At 42.3% G+C, this 10,394-nt stretch overlaps 1 protein-coding gene across 1 annotated transcript; it reads left to right on the forward strand.

The window, feature by feature from the left end:
• Window positions 1–2,511: 2,511 nt before the first annotated feature.
• LOC110499173 (zinc finger DHHC-type palmitoyltransferase 4) lies at window positions 2,512–10,122 on the forward strand. The gene is made up of 7 exons (XM_021576133.3): window positions 2,512–3,237; window positions 3,577–3,710; window positions 3,840–3,913; window positions 7,925–8,103; window positions 8,324–8,449; window positions 8,673–8,917; window positions 9,675–10,122. The coding sequence occupies exons 2-7, from the start codon at window positions 3,588–3,590 to the stop codon at window positions 9,969–9,971; spliced, it is 1,044 nt and encodes a 347-aa protein (XP_021431808.2). The 5' UTR covers window positions 2,512–3,237; window positions 3,577–3,587; the 3' UTR covers window positions 9,972–10,122.
• Window positions 10,123–10,394: the final 272 nt, after the last annotated feature.

Raw genomic sequence — 10,394 nt, forward strand, 5'->3', positions numbered from 1 at the left:
AAAACATTGCTGCAGCAACCTGTCCCTGGTGTAATTTACAGTGAAATAGAGTATTGGGAAACATAGGGGCAATCAGCAGGCTAGTTAGTTAGTCACATGGCCCTCAGTCAATAGTAATTGAGCACTGCCAGTGAGTTGTGGTATATACAGTATGTCAGTGCATGTGCAGTACATGAATTCAAAACGAAAAAGGTTCATCACACATACAATCCGGATAATTGAATTACTGATCAGAGGAGGGTGTAACAATAAACCTACACAAAATAGCAGGGGGTTAATGAGAGGGGTTCATTGTAGAGAGAGACTTTTATTGGAGATGAGGGACTTTATGGAGCACAGCGACAGGGCTACTGTGAGAGTAGTTTTCCGTTTTTCTTCTAAATGAAATCAGTAATAACATTGTAATAGCATAGTAATAACAAATGAATGTAGTAACAGTAATAAGACATGGCCTATAATTGGCCTAAATACTGTACACTAGTGTGTATACTAAGACATCTACATAAATGATTTATTTTCCAACAGAAAACAGCAGAAGTGCAGAAGTACCCATGTCATATTTAAGTTAAAGAAACAGCACAGCCCTGGTTATACATACAGGGCCAGGTGAATTATTCTCCAGCCATACTTGTATCTCCAAACTCTCATCTTACACCTCGCTCAAGATGGTCACTTCACATGTATAGAGTAATAAGGAAGAGCAAGTGAGAGCAAGTGACATTATACAGGTCACTGAGCCTGAGGTAAGATGACCCACCCTGGTCGGTAGGTACCGGGCTATTTGTTCATTCAGCAACATTGGCAAAACATTACGTTGTTTAAAGCAGAGACCGACGAGACCAAAACGACAGCAATATTCAACCAAGTCATTTAGATACTGAAACAAATGAATACAACTGCGAGAGTTGATAGCTGCGGAAACCATCATCATGTAACAACAGCCTAAATTGAAGCAGCTGGTGACTCAGTGTGGAAGTGAAGAACATGTGGAGATTCCCAACACTAAACAAACTGTGGAGTCTACAACCAACATTATTATTTCAGAAAGAGTAGAATAAGATGCAGTCTTACCTTTCAAGTCCCTGAGAAGATGAAGGAATACACTACAGAGCAAGTGCCTCTAAGTAACACTCCTCTCACTAACAGTAATGTGTAACATGAGAGCAGGGCCTGTTTGAAAAGGCAGGCAAAGCCCAGCAACCAGATCCAACAGCTTGTGTCATCATGATGTATTTTGTTTTGTGTGAAACTGAGGAGCAGGTGCACAATATTGAAATGGGGTAAAATGGTGACCATTTCTACTTATTCATGAATTTTCAATGTGTAGTCAATTTGCAAAAAAGCTTGAGTTAATGTAAAGTCAAAAAAGTCTAAAGCATTTTAGTCTAACTGAATTGAATTTAGGAACTTGACTGTAAATGACTAACAACAAACCTTGCCATGCATAACATAAAATATCCATCATGAATGACTTATAATGTATCCATTTGTTTACAATGTGTCGAGTAACAATCCATCATAAGCCGAGAAGCAACACTAAGGTTTTTTGACGTCACACCAGCAACAGCTGTGCTAATCGTCCCGGAGGTTACAGAGCAATGGTAGATGTTCTGAGAAACAAGGGACTTTTTGGTAGTTTGAGTCCTGTGGGTTGTGAATATGGAGGTCGAGAACGGGAGGTGGATAGGTGTCAAGTACAAAAATGGAAAACAGTATTTCAGTAGCTTTGAAGAAAGTGGAGAAGTTCAAGAAACAAAAGGGGACAAACCTGGGACAAGAGAGGATGTTGAGAGAGAAGTACAAAAATGGAAAAACTTAATTTAGTAGCTCAGAACTTGAGACTGATGAGAGTGACATAGAGTTTGAAGGAGGAGCGGATTCGGAGCTGCTGAGTTTGATATGCCTGTGAAGAGTGGGAAGAAAGGAAAGGATGACAGAGATGTTTCTTTCCCAGTAGGAGTGAGATTTTTTGTAGAGAATGGATCCTTGCCTTCTGACTGATCCATATCTGGTGTCAGGTTGGGTGAAGAAGAGTTTGGGGACTGTTGAGTCAGTGAAAGTAAATTGAAGTGGACTCGTGATGATTTTTTCGGTTTCTTCCGTCCAGAAGGAGCAGGCGCTCTGCACCACACGCCTAGGGACAAGAACTGTGAAAGGAGTGATAACTGGGGTGGTGTTAAGGATTGAGGAGGATCAACTAAAATGGAAGACTCCCGGTGTCTGTGACTTCCCGCAGTTTGGTGTGACGCAGACCCGGTGGAGTGCGTGGTGAAACAGAGAAGACACTGTCTATCCTGTTAAGTTTTGATGCTGAGTCTTTACCCGACAAAGTCCAGTTAGGATGTGTCAGTTATCCCATGAGAGCATTTGTCCTGAACCCAATATGGTGTTTTAAGTGCCAAGCTTATGGTCATGTTGCAGCAGTGTGTAGGAGGGAGATTCCTAGATGTGAGAAGTGTGCAGGAGGGCCTGAGACAAAAGAATGTGTAGTATCGGTGGGAAAATGTGTGTGTGTTAACTGTAGGGGACCCATAGTGTTGGAGATTAGAAGTGTCTGGTGAGAGAAAGACAGGTTGAGGTTGCCAGGATCAGCTCAGTGTCATATGCTGAGGCAGTAAAGAGAGTAGTAGAGGAAGATGGGTCCAAGGCGAGGGATCCTAAGAGGCTCCCTTGTGAGTAGGCAGAGGCTAATAGAGAGTGAGAGGAATAACATGTGCTTCAGAAAGGTTGGTTTATTAAGGTTGGTGTCCTCCCAGGCAGCCGGGCTGGTGTAGGATCAGATAGGGCCAAGTAGTGGAATAGTGGTGAGGTTTTAATAGGTGTAGGCTTAGTTGACAGGGCAATTATTCTTCCCTTTTCACCGGCCTAACACTACAGTACAATAGGTGGCGGTATATGTAACTCTCGGTTGCGATCTGCCAATTCAAATTTAAAGTAGTAGAAGAACAGCTGCGCTATAAAAAAAAATGTTAGAAACGTTAGCCACATGCTACGGAAGTTTTCCATTTTGTATCGCAAAGTATAATGGATTTGTAGTCCAGTTGGGAGCGGTAATGCGACATATTGGATGCCAACCGCTGTTAAACTCCACCGATCTGACCGATGAAGAAGAAGAATGCTACGGAAGTGAAGACACCCACACCGTGCAAGAGAATGGTCCAAGGAAGTTAATGAAGTCTACTGCAACGCTAGTTAAGGCACACATTTCAATGATGAATTGTACATCCCACAAAGAGGGTAAGTAACAAGGTGACTCGATTAAGTCATGATTAGATAAGTAGCTAACTCTCAGCTACTGTTCAACTAGGCTAGCTATGGCAGTGAAATGTCGAAGGAAGGAAGCAAGCTAGCTGCTAAGCTAGCTAACCAACCTGAGCACCTGCGTCTTTTAACATTAGCAAAGGTTTAGTGTTATTCGTGATCATCGAATAACACCAATAATTACATCTACTTACACTATGATGATAAGTTAGCTAGCTAACGTTAGTTATTTCTAGTCAGTCAGTGCTTGACAGCCAGTTATCTAACAGTAGGCTGTTTCCTACAATGTTCCTGACATGTTTCCTACTCTGACAGGTTAATAACAAATGGATTTCCTCACACTATTTGCTATCTATGTGGGGGTTGTGCTGACCTGCATTGCCTTGGTTTGTAAATATTCTGGTCAGCAACAAAGTCCTTTTGGTTTACTTTTCGACTCGGTGACAAAGGTAAGAGACTGTATCAGAGTACGGCACTTCTCGAAACGTACACAAAGTGGTGCTATAGCGCCATTGTAGTTATAGCCATAACCATAGAGATGTTCATTTATGAAAGTATGCTCTTATTTTGTTTGACAGGTAATAGCACCTTGGACACCACTATGGCTTCAAAGCTTTACACAGAGGACCTTGCACATGCTATTTCATCAACGGTAAGTGAACAACCTGGAATTCACAACTTTTTAAATGTTTTTATTTTTATTTGTATTTTTTAGGGCTGTCCCGAATAAAAACAGTATTCTGTTATTTCAACCAATCGACTGGTTTAAAACGTGTAGTTTCCCATATATAGATAGACGCACCCTATGTGTTTTAATAAAATCAACAAGGCTATATGAAGTCTACTGAGCTTGTCTGACGCTTTAAGCAGACTGTGATTAAATAATTAAGACACACAAATGACTCGAGGGAGCCAGAGAGAGCCTAACCTCAAGAAAAAAACATGTTCCCGAACTACCACCTCCCACTACTGCTGGACTTGGCAGATTCTGCCATTACCCTCCCAAAATCGTCGGAAATGGGCTACACCAGGGGTCAGCAACCTTCTACATTTGGAGTGCCAATTTATTTGACAATTTCTACTGATCTGCGTGCCAGTTATGATTTTCACATTTTTGTGGAACTGTTTCATTTGTTTTTTAATAAAGTATTCGTATCGCAAAATCATTGTCATGTGTGATTAATAATGAAAATGAGGCTATACAAATCTAGAAGTAACTTCTATTGACATTGCCAACTATGTAAAAAATAGCCTACATAAAAAAGCCAACAAATTAAAACATTGCAGCTTGCAGGTAGAACTATGGGGGTGCCACTGATCTTTTTTATAAATCACAGACCTGGCTGAGGTATCCTGAAAGGATATTGATCTCATCCTGTCAGTAGAGGATGCCTGGTTATTTTTTTTAAATGCCTTCCTCACAATCTTAAATAAGCATGCCCCATTCAAGAAATGTAGAACCAGGAACAGATATAGCCCTTGGTTCTCTCCAGACCTGACTGCCCTTAACCAACACAAAAACATCCTATGGTGTTCTGCATTAGCATCGAACAGCCCCCGTGACATGCAACTTTTCAGGGAAGCTAGAAACCAATATACACAGGCAGTTAGAAAAGCCAAGGCTAGCTTTTTCAAGCAGAAATTTTCTTCCTGCAACAAAAACTCCAAAAAGTTCTGGGACACTGTAAAGTCCATGGAGAATAAGAGCACCTCCCAGCGGCCCACTGCACTGAAGTTAGGAAACACTCACCACCGATAAATCCACTATAATTGAGAATTTCAATAAGCATTTTTCTACAGCTGGCCATGCTTTCCACCTGGCTACCCCTACCCCGGTCAACAGCACTGCACCCCCCACAGCAACTCGCCCAAGCCTTCCCCATTTCTCCTTCTCCCAAATCCAGTCAGCTGATGTTCTGAAAGAGCTTCAAAATCTGGACCCCTACAAATCAGCCGGGCTAGACAATCTGGACCCTTTCTAAAATTATCTGCCGAAATTGTTGCCAGCGCTATTACTAGCCTGTTCAACCTCTCATTCGTGTCATCTGAGATTCCCAAAGATTGGAAAGCAGCTGCGGTCATCTCCCTCTTCAAAGGGGGGGGACACTCTGGACCCAAACTGCTACAGACTTATATCTATCCTACCCTGCCTTTTCTAAGGTCTTTGTAAGCCAAGTCAACAAACAGATTACCGACCATTTCGAATCCCACCTTACCTTCTCTGTAATCTGGTTTCAGTGCTGGTCATGGGTGCACCTCAGCCACGCTCAAGGTCCTAAACGATATCTTAACCGCCATCGATAAGAAACAATACTGTGCAGCCATATTCATTGACCTGGCCAAGGCTTTCGACTCTGTCAATCACCACATCCTCATCTGCAGACTCGACAGCCTTGGTTTCTCAAATGATTGCCTCGCCTTGTTGACCAACTACTTCTCTGATAGTTCAGTGTGTCAAATCGGAGGGTCTGTTGTCCGGGCCTCTGGCAGTCTCTATGGGGGTGCCACAGGGTTCAATTCTTGGACTGACTCTCTTCTCTGTATACATCAATGATGTCGCTCTTGCTGCTGGTGAGTCTCTGATCCACCTCTACGCAGACGACACCATTCTGTATACTTCTGGCCCTTCTTTGGACACTGTTAACAACCCTCCAGGCGAGCTTCAATGCCATACAACTCTCCTTCCGTGGCCTCCAATTGCTCTTAAATACAAGTAAAACTAAATGCATGCTCTTCAACCGATCGCTGCCTGCACCTGCCCGCCTGTCCAACATCACTACTCTGGACGGCTCGGACTTAGAATATGTGGACAACTACAAATACCTAGGTGTCTGGTTAGACTGTAAACTCTCCTTCCAGACTCGCATCAAACATCTCCAATCCAAAGTTAAATCAAGAATTGGCTTCCTATTTCACAACAAAGCATCCTTCAGTCATGCTGCCAAACATACCCTTGTAAAACTGACCATCCTACCAATCCTCGACTTCGGCGATGCCATTTACAAAATAGCCTCCCAATACCCTACTCAATAAATTGGATGCAGTCTATCACAGTGCCATCTGTTTTGTCACCAAAGCCCCATATACTACCCACCACTGCTACCTGTATGCTCTCGTTGGCTGGCCCTCGCTTCATACTCGTCGCCAAACCCACTGGCTCCAGGTCCTCTACAAGACCCTGCTAGGTAAAGTCCCCCCTTATCTCAGCTCACTGGTCACCATAGCAGCACCCACCTGTAGCACGCGCTCCAGCAGGTATCTCTCTGGTCACGCCCAAAACCAATTCTTCCTTTGGCCGCCTCTCCTTCCAGTTCTCTGCTGCCAATGACTGGAACGAACTACAAAAATCTCTGAAACTGGAAACACCTATCTCCCTCACTAGTTTTAAGCACCAGCTGTCAGAGCAGCTCACAGATTACTGCACCTGTACATAGCCCATCTATAATTTAGCCCAAACAACTACCTCTTTCCCTACTGTATTGATTTATTTAACTCTTTTGCACCCCATTATTTCTATCTCTACTTTGCACATTCTTCCACTGCAAATCTACCATTCCAGTGTTTTACTTGCTATATTGTATTTACTTCGCCACCATGGCCTTTACCTCCCTTATCTCACCTCACTTGCTCACATTGTAGATATACTTATTTTTCTACTGTATTTATGACTGTATGTTTGTTTTACTCCATGTGTAACTCTGTATGTGTCGAACTGCTTTGCTTTATCTTGGCCAGGTCGCAATTGTAAATGAGAACTTGTTCTCAACTTGCCTACCTGGTTAAATAAAGGTGAAATAAAATAAACATTGGTTATGCATGGCCTTTCTGCAAGGAACTTTAAAACATTGTATCAACTTGGTCCATTCAGCCCTGCTAACAAACTTGCAACATTGTATAAAATATGTTGGACCCTCAGTTTCCCACACCAGTGAGCTCTGGACACACACAGTTGTAGGCTATTTGTACAAGGGATAATAATTTCAGGTAGGTCTATTATGACTTTTCCACCTGATAAGAGAATTACATGTTCTTTCTCTTTTACACCGACCGAGTGGTTATCGCAAGGGAGAGAGCTGGAAAGATTGAGGAACTATTGTCATCCTCAATGGATGTAAAAAAAATAAAAATAACTTGCTGTTTTGAGTTGAAAATATATATTTTTAGAAGCTCTACAGCTCATTAGTGGTGGTGAGTTAAGACAATCAGAAATACTATCAGATCCCCAAATGGGCACATTTTATAAGCCTATATTTGATAACTCGTAAATGGAATGAAACAAACCTAAACTTGTTTCTCACAAGTGTAGCCTAGGTTGTGTGCTCTGCAAACAAAGTTGTCATTTGACAATAAGAATTGTAAAATAATATGACATTAACAGAATTACAGTAACTGAACAAACATTTGTAGATTAGAAATTATGGGAATTAAAGGGAAATGTACTACTGGTGTGCCATCCCCGCAATGGTTTAGTCCACAGGTGTCAATCAAGACATGGCAGAATTTAGTTGTTTTCTTTGCAACTTCCCGACTAAAAAATGATCAGTTGAACAACAGCCTGTTGACTAAATGGGGTCACTCTAGTTTTGAAAATGTATTTTGAAAATTATATATATTTTTTAAACACAGTCCCTCTGATTAACTGTTTGCCATTGTCTCCTCATAGGAACAGAATGTTTATCTATCTCCATATCTTACTGGAGGGGGCCGTGTACACAGAGTTCACCTATGAGGTGTTTGGATACTGCAGGGACATGGACACCACTCTCTCCAGCCTATCAGTCCCTTATGTTCTACTGGTGGTCAAATCCTGCTTCTTCTACCTCTGCATTAGAAGGGAACCTGGTAAGTCAACTATAACACATGAGTAGGGCCCATTTGGTAGACAGAAAATCACAACATAATACATTATCTGAAGTGAATGTTCTGTAAAGTTTCCTCCTGAGGAATATCATGACACCTGAGCAGGCTCCTGCTAGTACTTTTATAAACTCTTATGGATGCACATTGTATTGTGCAATACAATCCCACCATGAATATAATTAAGTACGCTCTTTCTCTGTAGGTACAGTTACAAAGAAGCGACATGCTGGTCAGCTCCAGGTATACCCATATGACAAGAGGATGTTCCACCCAGGAGTCTGCTGTCCAACGTGTCAGCTGGTCAAACCTGCTCGCTCAAAACACTGTAGTAAGTAGTACAGATTGGCCTTTGGCTTTTAGTCGCAGGCATTAGTTCTAATACTGTACCTCTGAATGTCTACTATATAGGCATAGTACAGTCTATAAACTTTACTTCTCAGAACAGCGTATAACATCCTAAGATGCATTGTTACATTAATAATGTATAACTGCTACTATTATTGTCTCTAAACTGTATTGAATAGCCAATGTGTTCCCCTTGTTTTGTCCAGGAGTCTGCAATAGGTGTGTGCAGCGCTTCGACCACCACTGTGTCTGGGTCAACAACTGCATCGGCGCTCAGAACACCCGGTACTTCCTTCTCTACCTGCTGAGTGTGTGTGCCATGGCAGCAGACATGGCACTACTGACGGTGGACATGTTACTGCACGCTGTGGTGCGGTCAGGCATCCTACAAGCCCGTTACATAGATGATGATGGGCAGCAACAGCAGGCAGGGATGCTCTTTGTCATACAGGTGAAAGACTGGACATACAGACACACACACAATGATATCGGTGCCTGATGTTTACATGGAGTTAGTATTTCCTTCTGCCTGTTTAAACCCAGCAAGTCTGATTTAATTAATTTAAATATGAATGTCATGAATTAAATCCTATCTAGTTCCATTAATGTGCCACAGAAATCACTACACACTTTGTCTCAGTTTACAGATGTACTATTTCTTTTTTTATATTTTAATTTAAATTCACTTCCCACATATAGACTGAGTCTACAAAACATTAAGAACTCTTCCCTCAAGCCCATTTTCCCCTCAGAATAACCTCAATTTGTCAGGGCTTGGACTATTCGACACCTTGTAGTAAGCGTTCCACAGGGATGCTGGCCCATGTTGACTCCAATGCTTCCCACAGTTTGTCTGGATGTCCTTTGGGTGGTGGACCATTCTTGATACACATGGGAAACTGTTGAGTGTGGAAAAACCCAGCAGCATTGCTGTTCATGACACAAGTCGGTGCGCCTGGCACCTACTTACATACCCCATTCAAAGGCACTTAAATATTTTGTTTAGCTGATTCACCCTCTGAATTGCACACATACACAATCCATGTCTCAAGGCTTAAACATCCTTCTTTATGCTGTCTCCTCCCCTTCATCTACACTGATTTGAAGTGGATCATAGCTTTTACCTGGATTCACCTGGTCAGTCTCATGGAAAGAGCAGGTGTTAATGTTTTGTACACTCAGTGTATATTTCCTCTGCCTCTCCCCAGCACCTGTTCCTGACCTTCCCCAGGATCGTGTTTATGCTGGGCTTCCTGGTCTTCGTCTTCCTGCTCCTGGCAGGCTACACCATGTTCCACTCCTACCTAGCTCTGGTCAACCAGACCTCCAACGAGTGGTACAAGGGACGAGGGAATGTCTGCCAGCACTGCCACCCCTCACCTGACCACTTCTGTGGTCTGCCAGCCTCTGACCAGTCCAAAAGGTGGTTCTATAGTAGAGGGGTGCTTAGAAACCTGGGGGAGATATTTTTCCCCCTCCGTCCCGTGCAGAAAAAAGATAATTGAGTTCAACAGAGGCAGTTTATAGGCCCACTAGCTACAGTACTGAATGTTTGTCATTTGTATTTATTTTTTAAAGATATGGTTGTTGGTATGTGAATTTTGGGGGATCTTAAATATTTTTCTAACTGGCAATAAAGCTTCTGTATACACCTTTTCCCTGTTGTCTGTTCCTTGAGATGAATTTGCAGATGGTCTATGCCTATCAAGTTTAATTGTGTATTAGAGGAAGCAAGGATGCATATCATGCCTTCAGGTAATTCATTTTCATTCAATGCTTGCTGTGTATACACACATGCATTTGGAGCTTTGCTCGCTGCTTGCACAACATACCCAGCCATCACCAACCATGTCTTGTGACATCTGGAGATGTTTTAAGACTAAAATGAAGACATCTAAGACTGTCTTTAGACACGTCTTGGAAATATG

Source organism: Oncorhynchus mykiss, chromosome 20 (genome assembly GCF_057628025.1).
Source record: "Oncorhynchus mykiss isolate SJ-2025 chromosome 20, ASM5762802v1, whole genome shotgun sequence".
Lineage (NCBI taxonomy): Eukaryota > Metazoa > Chordata > Actinopteri > Salmoniformes > Salmonidae > Oncorhynchus > Oncorhynchus mykiss.